The sequence below is a fragment of the Athalia rosae genome, chromosome 1 (assembly GCF_917208135.1).
Source record: "Athalia rosae chromosome 1, iyAthRosa1.1, whole genome shotgun sequence".
NCBI lineage: Eukaryota > Metazoa > Arthropoda > Insecta > Hymenoptera > Athaliidae > Athalia > Athalia rosae.
Window position 1 is genome coordinate 5,034,342 of NC_064026.1, and position 20,779 is coordinate 5,055,120.

Genomic DNA, 20,779 nt, shown 5'->3' on the forward strand with positions numbered 1-20,779 from the left:
ACAATCCTCGAGAAACGCGAGTCGGACTCTCGAGTTATCCGTCAAATTGAAACAGATTTATCCGGTGGTATGATCGTGTGTGCACGGGGTACCAAGCGGAAGTGAAGAAAACCTTATCGCAAGATTAAATCAATTTGATCATAAGTTATAACATTACGTAAAAGCGAGACGGAAATAACGCCGCGAGTATGTCGCCGCGAACAATTACCGATCCTACAATTATCTCATTGTACCAGGGTAACGCGCAATGCGGTGTGATAATGTAATAAAGTGTGCATGAGTTGGATGATAACGCCGGCCGATACGAGTAATGCCAGTAAGTTGTATTCCACTCGGAGTTCAGTGACTGAAGATTGACGCTATGGATAACGACCTCAAGTTTTAGTGAGATTCTGCTGCAGACGAGCTACCGTATCGCTTCCGGTCTGGGGACCGCCCTTCCCACTCATTGTCAGTTGAACATCACCGCCGACCTCGTCGTACTTTGACGTGAGTGTGTCCCTGAATCGCGACGATTTTTTTCTCTCATTGTCAGTTCAACGCTCTCCGAAGAATTTATCTTCGACGTATCGTCGGATATCGATAACTGAAAAAAAAAATCGCCCAAGATTAATTTTCTCGGCCTCGTTTTTTTCCTCAATTCATTTCGAGTCGCGAGTCCAGCGAGCAATTCGAATCAGCTTTTCTTATCGGCAGTTATCAGAAGAAACTTAAGCTCGTGTCGTTTCATTTGTCAAACGACGTCGCGCGCCTGTTTCCACCGCGAAGTAATTACAGACTTGGAGATGGCGTTAGTTTTTTTCATTCTGTGCTTTTAATGAAAAAAAAAAATAATAATAAAGAAAAAAAAAAAAAACGCATTTATCGGTGTAAACTTGCGGTTAATTATAGAGGAATTTAGAGCAAAGATTGCGGGGTTATCGACGCAGGGATTTTGTCGTAATTTCTTCGACGTTATCCTTCTTTCTTATCTTCCGACTTCCCTCAACGTAAAAATACGTCTGGTTATACGTGCGGGCTGCGTGATCAACTGTGAAAGATTCTTTCGACCTTGTACTTTTATTACGAGGCTCGGTAATTAATTAACCCCCTAATCTAGCCAATTTCAAATTCCCACCCCAAATTATGGCGATTCTATTAATAAACAGAGCCCGTGCATCAATTCCGAGTAGAACAAAGACGCTAATACCTCGTCCCTCCGTTAATGATTCCTAAATTGTTATTTCATGGAACTACTCTCCTCGTCGAGGGAAGTTGTTACGCTTATCGTTACCGGGGTTCACCCACGCTCACCGATTCACCTACCTACCTACCTACCTACCTACCCACCTACCTACCTACCTACCTATACCCCGAGTCGCGGTACTTGGAATAATTTCCCGCAATGCACACGTCGCGCTGTAGATCTCAGATGATCTCCGCGTAACTACCGGTATTACAATATACGCCATTGAATATAACGAGCGTTATTTCTCATCTACGGGTACGCGTTCGTGTCGCGAATCCGTATTGGTGACCCCGGGTAATACAAAGGCGCTGTATATGCCGCGGTATAACTAGTTTCGGTCAGGTTCCATTTCCGTTGGACAAACCAGACTACGCGCAGAGGGGACGCTGCAGCGAATTATTTGCACACGGAAATCAAAACGGCACAGATAGGCTACTCGCGAATCCGATTTACTCTCGGGGTCCTATATATACCCAGCCGCGTCGAATGATGACGAAAAATAGAATAGAAAAAGGGACAAATAAATCCATAAATAAAAAAGAAACTCCCTCTTGGCGAAGCATCGCATCAATTGATCGGATAACGAGGGGGTTTAAATTGCGTCATGCGATTCTGGCGACCCTGCGAGCTTTCAACGGCGTACGACGCTTCCCGCGGATGTGTGAGACCGACCGGGACGCGAGTGTTGAAGATTTTCTTCGTGTCGTGCATCGGTGTAGACTGCAGAGATATCGCCTGGACGACAGATATGGAGATTGATCGCACCGGGTTATCCGAGAGCGAGCTCGGTTACCGTCTCCTTTGCTCCTCCTCGCGACCGTTGCAGCCGCTTCTCTCGCTCCTCGCTGGCGTCCCACCTCTTATTCTGCATAATGGGATCGAAATCCGCATAATGTCAACGGGCTGCTAACCTCCGCCTGCTCTTACCCAGTAAGAGTAACCACCGAACATTATACGTGTCATTTCATTTCGTCTATATAATATATACGCGCAGAGATACAACATGCGGACATGTACTCGCTACGTGCACAACCCATGTCTCGTGCCTTTCCAGCTCGCGATGATAGGGTGATTGTTATGCGGCTAACGTACGTACGTTCGAGTGTATTTGTATCTCTGGTGTTGGCTACAACGAACGATGGCATCGATGCATATTTTATTATAAGAGAGTCATCGAAAAATTCCTTGTTAATTAAGGAATCCCGACGTACTCCACCCCGATTGTTGCCCTTCGGAATTTCAGGCAACTGGGTAGGAGCTGGCAAGTTTAAAATTCCTTCTTCCCCTATTCAATTTTCTTTTCCGCTTCTTTTTATTACTTTATTTTTTTTGTTTTTTTTTTTTTTTTGGCTCGTCGCCGGTGCTGTAAGACTCAACGTCGCATATTCTCAGCGTCACGTCCGAACGATTATCGATCCGGTCCTCTCCTCCCTTCGCCCCCCAGGCTATCTATGCGCATACTTGAATCGCATTACAAGTCAAATGTAGGTAGGTAGGTGAGGTCGCTCGGTATACCTGAAATATATCACGGGTTAACGCCGATATACGCTGAAGAGTTTTTCGCTGACGATTCGTTGCAAACGCTTCACGACCTCCACGTATAGATACGATTTATCGAATATTACGCGATCCCTGATCCCTTTGTCCCCCGGTTAACAACGATATACTTTCGAGGATTATTTTCCTCCGGCATATTTTCATTGTTAGCAGTTAGTTCTCGCGGCTTTCGAAATTGCGCCGATAATTAGGTCTCGACCTTCCCGCGCAACGAGGAGCTTAGAACAACGGACAAGGAGAAATTAATGGAAACCTGTCTCAGTACGCCCACCTTCATCGGGGTGGAATGGAATAGGGTGATCGTTGTTAGCCGCCGGCGACGATTATCCGCTCTTCGTACAGTCCGGAGAAGTTCGAGGGAGAGAGAGAGAGAGAGGAAGAGAAAACCAAGCATTTCACTCGTTCGTTCCTTTTGTTATTTCCTCAATTTCTAATTCTCCGGTTTATCCGATTTACGAGCGATTATTTCCGTACTACTGAAATTGCATCTCGTCAATCCTCGCGCGTATGAATTATAGAAGGATTTCTGAGCTTCGTTCGGCTATAGCATGCGCATGCGAAATGGCAGTTAGGAGTCTTTTTTTTTTTTTTTTCTCCGGTCTCGTGTTTTTCTCAACAACTTTTTTTTTACCGGCTTTCCCTTACTTCTTTCGCGTTCCACCGAGTTCTGTGGTACGGAAGCTTTTTAACCGAGGCGCGCGTTAAGCTGCCGCTGCCACCGTTGCTCCTGGGAATCGGTATAACGATCGTAAAAACGATCCGAAGCGAAAGCTACGCCGAAACCATCCGGCAGGACCAACGCTCGCTCGTTCGCTCATACCAACGACGAATTCAAACCGGATGTATAAATAGCTAGGCGACGCGCCCCGACAATAGAACCAATCGATACGCAGATTCGTGCCGCGCTGTTCCCATGGCGATGTATTACTCTCCGATATTTCGGGGGTAACCTTCCATAAATCCTACTCCAGAGGTGTATTTACTCGCACACGACGCGATATCGCGCGACCTTGCTAAAACAAACATTTTCCCATTATCTGCGGGCGTACAGCTATCAAAATTTTATTATCGATTACGCATTTCCATAAATTTCGCTAACAAATTTCCCCTCGACTTCTACTGTTACAGCCCAGAGTTGGCCGCAGACCAAGAGGACGTCCGGGAACGAACGCGCACCTTCACCCACCGACCAGACCAGAAAGCCCGCCTCCGACTCCTCAGCATCTCGAAAAAGGTAAGTCATTTTTCACATCTCGTTTATTTCCATGTCCGAAGCGTACCGTACCACCGTGAATAGGGGGAGCGTTCCGGATAATCGCGTACTGGCGAATCGAATTCAAAGAGCGGTACGCCATCTCGAACGGGGAAAACGTTACCGCTGGTCTTATTACGTTGGGTTGGCCATTAATCGTTATCGTTTAATAAAGTCTTATCCGAGGTTGGATTTCCGATCGCAGATTGGAGATTGTAGATCGCCGATACGCGGCGCTCCCCATCCCTCCGCGGGCAATGAATCACACCGAACTCCCCCAGTAGTCGTTGATCGTGCACGGGAACTATGCGTATCGCATACAAGCTTTCGCGATCGTTTTACCGCCGATCGATTGCCGCTATTTTACTCACTAGGTGATCAAAATTCTTCTCTTTTAACAATTTTCTTTTTCTCTTCCTGAATCGTTGCTCTGGCGAACGACTTCATCGCTATAAACTACACAGATCTGAGACTCCCCTCGCCTGTATTCCCTACACCGTGAAATTGAAAGTAGGGTTCGCATACCGTAAAAGAGAAAGAGAAAAAATGTTGTCGACGTGAGTCTTATTTGGAAAATTGACAAAAATTTATTAGACACACTCTGTACATCCTACAGTGGATTTATGGTCGAAAGTAATCGTGGCTAGGGACGATATTCATTCACGAGCGCACGGTCGATCTCCATCCTTCTATATTCCACCGCGTTGGAATGGGACGACCGCAAAACAACGAAGCGAACAAACGAAAAGGAATTACCCGAACGAAAGCAGCGGAACCGGCATAGCGGGGTAGAACAAAAAATGCGCGAAAAAAGTTCTCGCGTATACGCGTACAGCGTGTGTAGGTAATACACAACCGCTGCGCCGCTGCTGCGGAGTTGCAGTATTAGAGCAGAAGGCGGGACGGCGGAGATCGGGAGATGGCAGAGGGTGGAGAGCGAAGAGCGAAGAGAAAGCAAAAGGAGTTGAAGGAAGCGAATCCGAGGGAACAAATGGTTCGAGGAACTGACAACCGGTTCGTGAAACAAAAGATAATAACCCTGGACTCCCCGCTACATCGAAGTGGTTTCGTTGCCGTTCGAACAGTCAGTCTTGACTGGTTCCTATGCACCCTAAACTCGTTTCGTACCTTTATTTTTACAGCCATTGTCAACGTTCGAAGCGAGTAGACTCTCTATCGAGATGAGGGTGCGATAGCCCACGGCGTAAATTTTATTTCACCAATTAACGACGCGTAGAAATTCTCTCGTAATTTCTCTCGACTTTTTGCCGTCCAAGTTATTTTCACGCTCAGCTGAACCCCGTGGATTGATATATATATACAATCCTGTAACTCGCCGTACAGAACGAAGTTTGATTCTCAAGGTGAAGATTACGGACTCGAGATTCGCGTGTTTTGAGGAAATTATACAATTTCCTGCGAACGACGATGATTCGCGCGGGTTATAGAAAGAGGAACGAAGGAAGACGAGGACGCAATGTATAAACTGCGATTTGACGGGTCGAGCGAAATTGCCTGGCGCTCCGGTGCCGCGTCGGGGCGCCTGAGTGGCTGTGAAAGTTGAATCGAAGTAGGGGACGAGAGAAAGAGATAAACGCAGAAACAAAAATGAAAGGCTGAAATAAAAAGAGGAAGATGGGAGAAGAAAAAAAAAGATCGGATGAAAAACAACAAAAAATAATACACCAAGAGGGTTCGAAGCAACGTGTATACGTAGGAGGGTATGGCCATAAGACGCGGTCGCGGTGCTGAGTCAGGAGAAAGAGGTATACGCGTACGTGTACGATGCTGGAAGGAGATTCGAAGAGAAGAAAGAAGAAGAAGAAGAAGAAGAAGAGGAAGAAGAGAGGCGAAGCGAAGTGAGGAAGAGGAAGCGAGTCTCTTTGTCCTCTGTAGAAGTCGCTTAATCTCCACTTCTCTTCCCTCTCTTTATAATTCCTCCGTTGTCGTCTTCAGCATGCAGGAACCGCCGGGGCCGTGCGACATTCTCGCGGAGACTCGAGACACTCTAAAACGTTCGCGCCGGTGCTAAAATAGTGGAAGAAAAAGAAAGGAAGCGAAATAAAAAGGAGATAGAGAGAGAGAGCAAAGAAGAAAAAAAAAAACATTTCACATACATAAACCAAGCAGGGTTTCGCGAAGTCTAATGTCAACTCACTGTTACAACCGACTGCGGGTGAATTTCTTCGTACGACGTACTCTGCAGTCCGGACTATATACACTTATAGTCGGTACTTTACTCTGTACGACAAAAACCATTCGCCGAGGGTTTCCTGCTGAAGTCAGTCACACGGCAATACCGGTGTAGTAGGTAGAATAGAAGCGGTAGCGTAGTACGGAATGACGGGGGATGGAAATTAATGAATTCTTCGACGTGGCGAGCTGGCTCGTAAAATAAACGGGGTCGACGTAATCTCTGTATACTCTCCGTGACTCTCCTTAACGTTGAACCGGAGGAAAATCCCAAGCTGGACTCGGAACATCGTCGGGAGATCGGGGGGGAAAATAGGTTGCGGAAGATGAAACGCCACGTTATATACGCGTTGAAAAATTTTGGTCGACGGCAGACGAGCAAAAATGATTATTCTCAGAGTCGTATACACGTGACATGGATAGAATGTTGATCGGTCGATCACGATTTCTGTCCATCCTACTCGCCATCGAAGCATGCGAAATCGGAATCGGTGTTTAAGGCTCTCCGTCTTTTCGCGTGTGGTAAGTGAGCATAAACTGCATTTCTAATTCCACGTAGTCATGTGCTTCCGGTGGAATAGAGGCGGTAGACACGCGATATACAGAGATTCTCGGAAGCTCCGTTGCTACTTGGACTCGGCAACTTAAACTTGGACTAGAACTAGAACTTAAACATGAAGCCAGTGTAAAGTACCGTGCATAGTGAAGAGGATGGAGGAGACAGCAGCAAGACGTGAAGGGAGAAGATAACTTGAAGAGCAAAAAGATTAAGAGGTGGAGAAAATAATAAAAACAGAAAACTTGCAGAGAAATACTGCAGAGTCGAGCAACGCCGCTTTGAACTTTGCTAATATATATATATATATATATATATATATATATATATATATATACTACGTACAACCCCCTCGTCTTCTCTCCGTTCCAAGACGAGATAAGGGAATTGCTGCACGAGTTACAAGCTCGTTTCTTGATGTACTTAGAGCAATAACTTTCTTTTTCTTCTTTCTTTTTTCGCTATTTTTTTTCGTTTTTTTTTTGACACGGAAACTATATACGCAACTCTGATTAACTTTGTTACGTCGCGTCAGACCCTCAAAGATATCGTCTAGAACTAGGAGATGTCTTGATCAAGAACTTTCCCCGACTTTTTTGACGAGGTTAAAATTTTCTCCAACTTTTCCGCGGCACTTTGCCTACATCGCCTGAAAATAGTTGGGGGTGAAATATCCCACGAACGTCGAAGTGTGATTGCGCACAGAGGAATCGTTCGCCCGGAACTCCCCGCCGATCGCTAATCACACCGTTCTTCATTGCCCCTTTGTTTTTCCTACGCCTCAGCCCTTAGCCCATCGAAGAGGAAACTCTGATATGAAAGTTCGCCGAGCTTGTCGCGTATCTAAAACTCGGTGAACCGCACCTGCGAGCTCGTTGACGAAGAGGGTTTTTTCTCGCCCGCAAACTTGGAATTCCGCTGCAGATCGTGCGGAGGGTAAAATCATTATACCTGTGACGTGCGAATTTTGAGATACGACATTCGTATATCGAAGGTATGAACGCGAAGGGGGCGATTGCAGCGCGTTTTGTATGCCGATGGTTTCGATTAGCCGGATTAGCGGACACCGAATCGGAAAGGGGAAAACATCGCTGACAATCGAAGAGTGGAGTTTACGTTCGCGGGGCACCAGGTTCACCCGTACTCGTTGTCTCGTTGCTAAATCGAGGCAACGACCGATCGGAACGACCGACACGCGCTTATCCCAAACTTTACGATCGGCGTTTCTATCGGTGAGCAAAGTTTCTCCCGTATAACCGGCTAACAGGCTAGACCAAAGCGACCCGCGCACCTGAACCACCACCACCACCACGAGCACCACCACGAGCACCACCACCGCCACTGTATTGTCGACGAAATTTATTACCTCGTTTCGAACAAACAAACGATAAACGCAGAGTGCCTCTGGGTATACACGTTGTTAGATATGTACACGGTATGGTCGTAATCCGGAAACTAACGTTACAGAAATTTGCCAACTTTTCTTCAACACTTTTACCGTAAGTGTGCTGTGGGTTTATCGTGACAACGAAATACGAAACGCATTCTCTCGTAAATTTCGGAGAGAGATGTGGAAGAGGAGAATTGTAATTTTGTCTCGGCGCTCGGAATTCCAGTGAAAAGATTTCAAGCTGCATAGGAATAGGGAAAAAGAGAAACAAAGAATAAAAAGAAAAAAAAAAGAAAAAGAAAAACACACATCCCGAGGAAAAAGAAAAGTTGATGCAGAACCGTGAAGGCGCGCGTGGAAAGCACAAGGGTATATATGGAGGGACGATGTAAATGTCTTCTGGGAAACCAAGTATAGTAGTCCCGTTAAAAACAACTCGAAGCATAGCGATCCGCGCGCGTGGCGATGGAAGGAGGTAACGACTCGAATGCACTTCTGCATATAATACGCTGGTGCAGCAACGGCGTAACATGGACGCCGCTATTAGTTGCACTCGCTCGCTACGCGCGTAACCCGTGGCCGGGTATAGTTCAAGTCAGAGAGTGCAGCAGGGTTTAGAAACTCGAGGACCTTCCTCCTCTGGGGTTTCGCTACGAAAGCGCGAGGCTCCCGCAATTAACGGCGATCCGTTGCGGGGCCGGGCATGTTGGGTATTCGTTGCCCTTGCCACTCGCACCATCGAATAGGTAATGCCTGCCTTCCGCCGGAAGTCGAAACTTTTGCTCGTCGAAATGCTCGATACTCTCGGCCAGGGAACATTCTCGATAACGTTAATTGTTACTGCGGCAAACTGTATAGGAGGATGTTTCGCTTCGTTATGGTACAGAAGCAGCAAAATTTAACGACATCAAAGTTTTACAGATAGGAAACTGACTCTCGTCGAACGCCCCCTCGTTGCACCCAGGTGTTTGTGGACCGTTGTTTCGTCTTTTTTTTTTTTTTTTGTTTTTTTGTTTTTCCATTTCGCAATTTGTTTGTTGTTCGCTAGTCGTTTCGCGGCGCGAAGGCCGACCGAAGGACGAACATTTCCATCTCCGTTTCCATCTCCGTCAGCGAGCGTTGTTGCCGAGATCGAACCCCGTGGCACGTGTCTTTTCATCCCCGACGATTCGAGGGCGTCGCCATAGCGACCCTGAAAGCTCCGGGTCCGCAAACTTCACCGTCGTTGGTTGGCTCGCTACGGTCGCAAGCTGCACTTTGTCACGTCCCTCCCAACAGCTCAGATTAGCCCATTTTCAATGTCTGTCAAAGAAAAGAGAATCTTCTTCTAGCGGGAATTCAGCAAAAGCTTTGACTCCGAACACTTTTCTTTTCCTTTATTTTATTTATTTTCTGTGTTTTTTTTTCTTCTTCTTCCAACATGAATAACGTCGTCTTCTTCGCCCTATCAGATAATTGATGTTACCCAGCTAAACGTGGTACACCAACGTCAATTCCTTCATTCAGCGGCTCTGAACGCGAATTCTGCGAATTCTTAACGGTGGTGGTATCCACAAAAGCATCGCGGGGCCTTCGAAACCGCAATAGAAAGAGAATGAGATGGATAGATGGATTTTCACTCCGCGAGGACGTTAGAAGGTTATTTCATCTATATATGATGTACTGAAACTGACAGTACACTCCATTCTCGACTACCCGCTTAAACGTCTTTTGTCTCGACTATTGTAGATATCTTATGGTTCGTTTCTCATTAAATAACGGAACGCTCGGGGATTCAGCGCTGCGTTTTACACTGACGAATGAACGGTTATCGCGTAATGCACCGAGACTGGTTGAACGGTGCGCCGTATCGATCCCCCTGCTAGTAGTAAATTCATCTCGGAGCGAATTCACATTATGAAAGCGACGCGATGTCCCTAATAACCACGTCGTTTCCTTTTTTCCCAATAACGATTCGACCGGCCGTAAATACATGTACCCGAAGTTGAAAAAAAAAAAAAAAAAACACACGGAGACGCTCGATTGAATTTCCCGCCGTGCCGCTTCTGCTACCGCTGCAGGGCATATATTCTTTACATATCTGCGGACCACCTGTCGTCGCGATACACGTGTAATATTCGAAGGGAAAAAATACGATTCCGTCCTCGATTTTCGAAAATCGGTCGACACCTCTGACGCGGTATAACTCGTCGTAAAGTTTCAACGTTTCATTTTCACCTTGCCTCTCACAATTTCAAGGACGCGTGAAACGTACCGACTTTGGCCGGGTGGATATATTGACCACCGTGTAACCCGATCCCTCTGTGTTTGCGCGTTTGTGTACGTGAAGTGCGGGAACTGCAGTGCAGCAGTGCGTCGGAACACGCGCCGTATAGAGGTGTAGTACCTATGTACGAACGTACGTACGTACGTGTACGAAATATGTATATATATATCCATGTTGAGCACCTGGTAACCCGCTCCGAATCTCTGACGCAACACGCGATACCCCTGCAGGGTGGCTCGGATCGTAAAGAAGGTTATAAAATGAAGAAGTAAATAAATAAAAAACAAAAAAGAACAAAAAACGAAAAACGTCGAAGGTTCGCTCGGAGGCTGCTCCAGGCTCCAGAGGGCAACCACCCTGAGTTTAAATGCCAGGACTATGTACTATGCGGTATATGGGGTCGGATAAAGGGGCGCAGCTACTAGGACCGGATAGTTTTTACCTAGGATATCTGGGGGTTTCTTCTGACTGGACGGAGAGCGTAGTGCTAGCATCTAGACGATGTCCGTAGGGACAGCTGTCCTTTGTATCGCGGTCGATTCCTCTTCCCCGATCATCCGGGATCTGCACCTCGAGCCAAGGATCGCGAGGAGCGAAGGGAGGGGAACAGGTGCAAGCGGGTCCGACGTGGCAGCAGGTGGAGTGCAGACGAAGTTCGTTCGCTCTTTGAGGCTCGAAACCTGAATTACACGCGGGGTTCGTAACGTCGGGGAATTTTTGGAAGAGGAAAACCGACTCTCTCTTCATTCGAAGCGATCCCACCTATAATACGCAGCGCGTATATCCGCTTCGCGTTCATCTACAACCATTTTTCGCCCCCCTTATTTTTACGTTTTTCACCTTTCCGACGTATCGTTGCCGTCCCCGTTGTCGTCATGCGAAAAATTTACCACACCTGCATCGCGTCAACCGGCTACGCCCCGACGTACCTACGGTTAGATATATCGAGTATAATCTGTACTCTGTATGCAAATCGTCGTCTCTGCGGAGAACCAAAGACTCGCGGTGGTTCGTTACCCGAGCCACGCCGCTAGACCGTCCTTCTCGTTTCTCTCCCCGTGTGTAGGCCTGCAGCAGCTATCTCGATTGGCAATTAAACTACCGCGTAACCGGGTAGTTATTATCGTCTTGCGGAAGAGACTTTGTACTTCGTCGCGATACTCTCCGTTTTACGGAAAAGACGTTGCCACGTTGGCGGTCAACTTGGGACCGAGTTCACGCTTCGCGATGATAAATCTTTGAGTAGGAAAGATTGCCTTTAAATTATAACACTCCTTACAATGTGGTCCAAGTTCGTTAACTCGTCACTCCCGAGTTACGCAACGATCGGCATGCTAGAAAAGTTTCTCGCGATAACGAGCCCGCCCTTTTTCGTTGCCGTTATTTTATCGATGAAGCTACGGGCAGGAATTTTCTACCTACGAATTTTCACGCTCGTGATGTACTGACAATGAGATATAATTTGAAATCTCCGGAAAAATTCACCCGGTTGAAAACTGAGAATCATCGGAGTAGCTGTAGAGCGCCAACGGTGCGGAAATCAGACACACAGGCGGTTTCGGCTCAAAGTTAAATTCGTCAAAGTAGACTTTTTATTCGAGTTCTTGCTATGTATCCGAGCTATCGATGCCGCTGCAGCCTTGAAAATAAAACGACAAACTTTGCCTCGATTTTACTTCAGTCGGGAACGTCGCGTCGCGGGGCTTGTCTTCCGAAACAAACTTTGTTTAAGTTCTGATAAAGTTTCCTAACTTTATACCATCACAATCAAAGAATTACTCGGTAGGTATAGCTGATAAAACGTTCTGTTTCTGTTTTACTTCTCTTCCGCCTTCTTCTTCTTCTACTTCGATAGGCGCACGCGTTTTATACACTGGAAAGTTTCTTCAGTCATCCCATGATGTTTTCTTTCCTTCTCTCCCTCGTGCCCGCATAACCGATTCTCCGAGCTATGAAACTACTGGAAAACAGAAACTTATACATTTTACGAATACAAATTACCGAATTTTGAATAAATTTCTTCGCTCATTTCCCGTGGATACACATTTTTTATTTCATTCGCCTTTTCTTCGTCTTCCTCGTTCCGATACGAACAATCGCGACTTTCGATAATTATACCGACGACTATTTTACCTCGTTTAAATTTTATCGGCGTATTATTAAAACTAATATCGAACGCGCGGCGGAAGTGACGTGGGCATATCTTCCAGACGAGTTTACTGGCCTGTTATTTTCCTCAGAGGGATAATACTTGATACACGAATGTGTGTAGACTACGGACCGTATGCGGCAACTCGCCGGTTGCACACGTGTCGAGCACACGTGTCTCGAGTTACGCCATACAGTCGTTTTATAAGTATATACAATAACCGAGCGTTCGTTTCTCCAATTTTGTGGAAAATATCTCGTAACTTTCCGTTCAAGGTCATCTACGTGGCGGAGGTGATTCCGTGTAACCCGAACGACGGTAACTATAAAGGAATTAGCGAATTCCATCGGTAGTCCCTCGCATTATGCGGCACGAAAATTGTATTCCGTATGCCCGAGTATATAAGGAACGTGCATAAGTTTTACGAAACAGGCGTCTGAATGTCGAATATGTTATATGCTCATGAGTTATTCATGTTCCCTCGAAACAACGCGTTGCATATTTTGACTCGACGTATTTAAAAGCCAGGTCGTTCCTGAGTCAGAGTATATATACACACACACGTGTGGCGTTTACTTTTGTATGTGGAAGACGGTATAATATACATGTGTAATGAGTGTGTAGCAGAGGATATATATAGACGGTTATAATCGCGTTGAATATCTGCAAAATTACCGAGCGTGTGAGAGGTGGACTTCCGGTCGGCAGAGAGTAAGCAAAAATAATTGAGCGTGAGTATAATAGCCGAGAAAATCGAGCGTTCGCCTACGTAAGGATACGTCGTCCGAAATTACCGAGTTCTAATATCGGCGCTCGCTCTACGCCGGCGTAATGTCTGTTTTTCCAGCGAAATTGGATAGAAGCGTTTCGTAATTTCATAAGAAATTGGAGATCTGTTTTTCCACGTTCGCGAGATATCATCTACAAGCGAAATCAACGGCGACGGATATCATAGACGGAGACAACGTCGGTCGGGGATCGTTCGAGTTTGCAAACGAGACGGCAAACTCGAGTGTCTCGGTAAGATTTCACGAGAGTGAAGCGGAGTGAGGCCGTGCAAAGTTACGAGGAGGGGAAAAATCGGGGGGAGAGGATATATTCGAAGGAGAGACAAACGGACGCCGGAAAGTTGACGTTCGACCGATCGTCACGCTCCGTACCGTCAACTTCTCGATAACGGTTACCTCCGACGCGAATCTCACGACTGGTCGAAAAAATTAAGAGGACGATTCATCGATGGAATTCATTGCACCCGATATCGATAATCTTCTTCGTTCCGTCGTCGGAACCGGTAAAGTACCCGGGTGTACGGGGATAACGAAGTAGCGTATTACACGGATTTAAATTTCGTTATACGGACGATCGACGTACGGAGGCGTCGCGGGTATCGCGTACAGCGAAACTTGGCAGAGATTTTACGTACAGGGATCGGGGAGATCGTCGAACCAGTTTGCCAGTTGGCGCTCAGCCCGCTGGTCAAAGTCGTCCAAAGCCGATATCACTTTCGGCCCTGACTACACGAGTCGCCGCCAACGCTCGTTGGAAGGAGGAAGAAACTGTAAAGTCTTGATCGATGCCTCCTTGATCTTTTCCAAGGGCAACTTTTTCCCCCGACTGCGAGCTTTCGCGCGAGAACAGCGGTAACAGCTGATGTCGCCGATAATTAAGCGTGACATAAAAACCAAGGAGTATATTGTAACCTGGTGCTGGTCCAAAAATTCTAAAAAGATACAAACAAACTTCGTTACTCATTGTCAGCCACCGCCAAGAGTTACGGCGAAACTTTTCTAGTTATACAGTCTCGCTAACAAAAGCGCCTCCAGCATCTACATAATGCGCATCCGTGCGTACTTTATTTTACTTTATTTCATTTCGTTTTCTTTTTTCTTTCTTCTTTTCCTTTCATACGTATACATAAATAAAGTTACGTGCACGGCGCAAACTTGTTCTCGATTAGGACAGCTGATATTATACATTAAAAACTTTACAGCTATTACAACTACTGCGGTGTAATAATCTCCGCACCGCCCCCAGTCGACAGGGTTATCGCTGCGCGAGCACTTCGTCGTGATACGTAAAGCCTGTTGCACCATGGAAAGACGAGAGTGGCGGACCCTACAAACGACGAGAAATTGAACGAAAAAAATAAAATAATACATCGTAATGATAAAAATAACAATAACAATGATTAAATAAATGAATCAAATGGAATGAAAACAAGCCGAGTACGTGGCGCGGTGAAATTTACCAACTCTTGTGCGTCGCAGCGGTGGTAGAAAGCTCCGCGATTCACGGTATTCCATTAGACGAAAAAAAAAAAAAGTTTCGGATTTACAGGGTTGAAAATAAAAAAATTGAAAATAAAAAAAAAAAAGTATGTTATACGAGCCTGCAGCTATTGTAACCACAGTTACTAATTAAAAAGCGGTAGCGGTAAAACGTGAAATGAACGAACGGTATGAGTCGGTGTGTAATCAACACGAAAAGCATCGCCGTTGAAAGAAGGAAAAAAAAGCTGAGATTAAAGTGAAAAGGAGATTATTAGCGAAAAAAAAATGAAGGGAGACAAAAGAAATTGAAAAGAAAAAGAACAAGGGTGTGCGGAAAGGAGGAGAAAAAAAAAACAGAAGCACTTCTTTGCCGATGGTTGTTGCAACCTCTTCGGGATCGGTGGCGCGCGCTTTTACATTTTTACACGACGGTTGGGCACCGAGGAGTGAAAATGGGAACGGACCGGGGGGGAAGTTCGGAAGTTAAATTATTACGCGAATAAAAGTTAGCAATAACAATATCGCGGAGGGCATATGGAAAGTAACGCGGCCAAAATGGCTGAACTTAGAAAAAAAAAAATTAACGCGCTCAACTATATCGGATCGTTTCGTTCCCCGCCGCGGAGCTCTCCTTTACGAAATTATACGCCAACCTCGTTCGAGCTTTCATAGTTTGTTTACGAATCAATTGTGTACGCGAGCATTCCTGCTAAAATTAAGCTCACCACTTCTCGTAACCGTCGGTAGGTTCTAAAAACGGCTGATTGTCTCTTTGATGATCGTTAAACGTGGCTGATGTATAGAGGTAGGTATAGGTAGCGCATATTTTACGATTCCTTAACTCGGGAATTCCGGGCGTTGCGTAGGCGTAAGCGATCGTTTCTATTGCCGCTGCCGCGCGGAGGTGTTACACAGCGAGTACCTACACCTACACCTATATCCTCGGTATTTATTGCCGCTCGGCTAGAGTAACTCAAGAATAGCGCAATAGCGCTGCGAGTTTAGAGGCGGTTCGGAAATAGCCCCCCGATGCCCCATGCCAGTCGTATAACTATCAAACCGTGCCTTTCGCCTACCATCGTCTACTATACACCGCGATATAACCGCGAGCTCCGGAACGGGACGACGGTGAACGCGTAATAATAATATACCTGTTCAAAGCAACGTGCTCTCTTCTCCGACATCGTCGCGCTCGACGTTGCCTCAGCGACAGCTGAGCGCGGTTAAGAGGAACGAGAGAAAAAAAAAGTATGTACTAAAATAAGTAATAAATAAGAGACGAAACTATGCGATCATACTCTTTACACCGGGCTAGTTCAACGTTCAATAACTGGCCCCAGGCCAGATGATTCTGTACGAAAAAGAAACTCTCTTGGACCGCGGGGATTATAGTATACGGTACGACGGTGATGACGATCGTGCGATTAGCGTCTATCTCTGCCGGCACCCACGCCCTACCTCGGGATCGTTTAAAGTCCGAAAACCGTGAGGCGATTATAAAACCAACGTAGGAAAACACGCTACCGAAGAACTCCGGACGTGTCAATCGGCCGTCATACGTCGTGCACGAGACGTCGGGGTATCGAGGTGCAGGTTTTCGATATAATTGTGCAAGCGGAGAAAAAGGCGAAACGTTTCGCAGAGGCTGAATTCCCGTGGGTTGCCGTTGCCGTTGCCGTTGCCGTTGCCGCTGCGCCGGCTCGCAACTCTATAATTTGAGCGGGCTGCGGAACGGCAAAGGAGTACAAGATTGCAGGTAGTGGAACCTGTTTCTCGGCATTGCTGCATCACCGAGAGGATAGCTGAGAGAAAACAGAGTTTGCGGTACGGATGGATGAGTAAACGACGAATCGACGGACGGACGGATGAAAACGAAGAGCGTCGAATTAACTTCGGCGCGGTAAAGGCCGCGTAATAGGTATGCTAATGGGCGGGCCGTACGCGACGCGGGGTTCGCGCAAGAACTGGTCCTGGGAATTCTATCGCGGTTTTGGCGCTGGCCCGGAATTACGTGACGGATACGTCTCGCGGGGGACTTTACCTTACCAACAAAAGGGTCGTCCTTCCTCCACCTCCGACAAAAAGAGCAAAAAAAAAACAAAAAAAAAAAAAGGGAAATTCCGACGACGCATTACCTACGTATACGCGGATCCCCGTACCCTGCACCATCGCCGTCTTCTCCTTCTCGTTATTTTGTTTTCTTATTTTCTTCCCTTCTAACACTCCGCTTGTACGTACCTATACATGGCGATGAGTTTCTCCCGGAGCGCGACGACCCGCGAGTCGAAGTAAAATTACCGATCCATCTATCCTTGCGATGGCTGCATTTCACGCTGCTGGAAAATGAATATATATATACCTAGAATTACACCTGTGTCTATAGAGAAGAATGCACACCTGATACCCCGTCGTATAATTAAATCGTTAACCTCGTTCCCAACAACGATGGCAGCGCCGGCGATGGTAGGGGAGCGTCGGATGGACCATTTGTACCTTATTACACGGCAGATGGTCGCGACATGTTCCACCCATTCGGACACGCGTGTCTTTCACTACGTGCTGCATCGCGTTGTACCCGTGTATCACACACATCAACGTTGTTGCGTTGCCACACGAACCGTTGTCCGTATATTCGTAAGTTTCACACGTGTCCGGGAGACTGCACGCGAGAGAGTGAACCTAAATGTGGGAGAGGTAAATGTGCCGGACGGGTCTAGTATAATGAAACGCATTAAATAAACAGCCGTTGCTGAATGGACTCTTTGCTCTACATAGTTATGTGGACTCGGCAGCATCGCCGCCACCTATGTATACCTACGGATCTACCCGCTGGAATCCCTGTTCCTAGTTTCGTCGGCCGTATCCCTGGCCCAGTCGCATACTCGCATACCCCCACCTATGCGATATTCACATACGTGTAATAGCCATACACGAAATCGTATGTACATGCAAATCCCATGTTCTCCATATCCGTGTAGGTAGTTGGATGGATGTACTCGTGTTTCCGCGGTGGGATGACGAGGACGGAAGCGTCGAGTAGATGGGGGATGACGAGGGAGAAATCAGGAAAAGAGAAGTCGGTGGTGAGGGAATGAGGGAAGGGTAGTTCTAGACGCCGATATCGACCGACTACTCCCTCCTTTTCCACCGCGTTCCCAGCTGTTAAAGGCGAACTACCGAAGCGGGAATTCTCCGGAAATACTCCGATCGGAGCTTTCGAGCGTTCGAGCTTTAGGTATTCCTCGCTCGCCGCACGGTGCTTCCGAGCAATGTTTTGCAGCGGACCTCGATTCGCTCCGGTGACTCAGAATTCGGACGAAAGAGGTATGCGGACAAAAAAAAAATAAAACAAGAAAACGAAAGAAAAGGCGGATAATCGAATTGATATAAATTATCCCCGATCGGTGACGTTGTACGTCGAATTCGAGACGAGGAAAGCCGCGTTCTGCAAACTGTACAACACGAAAAGACATCGGCGTGTAATCAATTATGTACGTTAGTTTTTTGTAAGCTCGTATCGGCGGTGAAACTATGGCCTGGTGCAATCGCCGCTCGATTCACCACGGATAGCGCGGGCATATCCATTATCCGTCCCGCGGCGACCGCTCCGAGGGAGGGAGTTCACCTTCGATACAAACTCGTCTCGACGCGACCACTACGCGCTCTGCTTTCAGCGGCTATATGGGCACGGCGTGACCGCAAAACGCAACCGGTTCGATAATATCGTGAGACTTATACGGGGATCGTGTTACTCATGTGTGTCTACACCCGTGCCTACCTAACTTCAACTTCAACTCCCACCTCCGCATCGTATCGCACCCATAGTGTCCGACTACACACGCTCAACGACATCGAACTTTTCACTGACAATGAGTAAAATTGACCGAGCACGACTCGAATCTGATTTACCGTATCCGAGAAGAATGTTAAAACCACGAGCGAGGACATCCGGTTTACCTAAATGTGTAGACGTAATTAACGTCGCACCGTGACGAGTCAGGTAGTGGACCGCTCGTACGATTTTTTTTTTTGCATCTCTCGATACGTCCATTACACAATCGCGAGTTTGAAAACCAGTGCAGCTGTTTTCGCGACGGAGGCGAGTAGCGGCGGCTTAGCGCTTAGATTATATGTACGTGTAAAAAAAAAAAAAAAAAAGGTCAGAGTTCAGAGGCGAGGCGGTGGGCACACGCGACCTACTCCCGTTTGAGCTTAGCCATGTACTCTGTGCACCCCACCGTCTCCTGTCCCCCTGTATACTCCCCGGGTTTCTTATTCAAATTCAGATTCAGTTTATCCCGCACTGAAAGGCCTGGAGATTGAATATCTAATGACAAGCAATTCGAAACACGAGACTTGAAACTAACGACTCCTAGCTCTCATTCAAACGATTCAAAGCTTGAGCAGTTTCGTCCGTACCTACGTACATATACGTGCGCGCGTGTAGCAGCTTTCGTTGGCGAATCACCTCCGACGTACGGATACTTTATGCGAGGTTATATATCTTTCAGTTTTATTTTCCTCTTCTGTTGTATATGAGTTTTCTTTCTTTTTTTTTTTTTTTCTTTTTTTTTTCTCCTCTCTTTTGCGGTAAACGCGTTGAAGTAGGTCGAACGTCCGCGACGCTGTTGGCGGTGTAGATGCGGAGGATAGCGAAACCCGGTGCGAATTCGCGAAACTAGACTATAAGGTATACACACGGAATGTTTTGCCAAGTCGGCTGGAACCCGGGGAATTTAATCATCGGCGTTAGAACCGGCCAGCCACCCACATTCTTCTCCCGATAACCCAGCAGCCCGACTCGGAACGCAACGGCGATGATGAAATCAGGGGATAGAAACGACCGGCGTAAACAAGAAAATAAAGATCCTCGTTATCGAACGGCGTGAATCTCGGAAGGTTCTCGGTCCTCCTTCTGGAAAGAGGAAAGAGGAAAAAATATCCCGAAACCAAAATAGAATAAACGAAAAAACGATCTTGAAAAAGAAATGAAGAGGAAGATGAGTTTACCGTGAGGTAACCGTTCTCGGAACCCTCTTGGCATTCCGGCTATTCAATCGCCTGCAAACGGATGGCAAATGGTAGCAGGTGTTGCCAATGAAAGCGGTGCGCCTTTGTAAATACGGCGAGCGGAGGTGCGCGGAGGGTTGAAGAAAACTTGGAAAGAAACTCCGAGCTATCCAAGAACTTTCCGAGTGGTCCAGAGTCCCGGACACGTTCCGCAAACATTTGCGCGACCCCGGCCTTGCCTCGGTCTTCTCCACCTTCTTCGAGTCCTCCGAGGAGACCACGCGTCTTCCTCCCCTTCGCTCTCTTTATATTCCGCTTTTTCTTCCTCGCTTTCGAACGCTCGGCGTTTGTATCCTATACACAGGAAAACGAGGCCCCTCTCTATACCGAAGGGCCATCTACCTGCGAGCGACGTTTCGACCTTGGAGAGCGGTCTCCGTTAATAGCGTAATCTAGAGTTATTCACGAATCTTGTATTCCGCCATTTTGGGTGGTCCCTTCGAGATTCTTGGGATTGTTTCCGCGCGTCGACTTCCGATATTCGACTCGCTAATTAAATGGAGACGTTGGAAATTCTCCAAACGATATTACACACGGCGAATGGGAGACGGTATTTCAGCGAGTTCATTTTTTTGTGGCGATCTTCGATCGAAACTTAACAATTAGCCGAATGCAATTTCCACCTTCGTAAAGTTACGATGCGAAAGTTTCAAGGCCGCGATGTTCCCTTGCTATAGCACGGGACAACGAGAATCGGCACTCCGTTTCAAGTTCGTCTATCCGACGAGAATTTAATTTACGGTCCCTCAAATCAGAGAGAGAGAGAGAGAACGTTGCTAGATGAACGAGGCGGTATAGTATATTCAACCCACTTCCCACTTCCATTAACACTTTCGCTAATGGCGATT

The 20,779-nt window shown here is 46.9% G+C and overlaps 1 protein-coding gene across 3 annotated transcripts in view; it reads left to right on the top strand.

The window, feature by feature from the left end:
- Positions 1-20,779, top strand: part of LOC105684167 (probable JmjC domain-containing histone demethylation protein 2C) — a 175,132-nt gene that overhangs the window by 57,573 nt on the left and 96,780 nt on the right. For all 3 annotated transcript variants that reach the window (XM_048653575.1, XM_048653592.1, XM_048653585.1), the window contains exon 7: positions 3,914-4,019. In XM_048653575.1, coding sequence (XP_048509532.1) covers positions 3,914-4,019 — 106 coding nt within the window. The remainder of the gene's footprint in view (positions 1-3,913; positions 4,020-20,779) is intronic.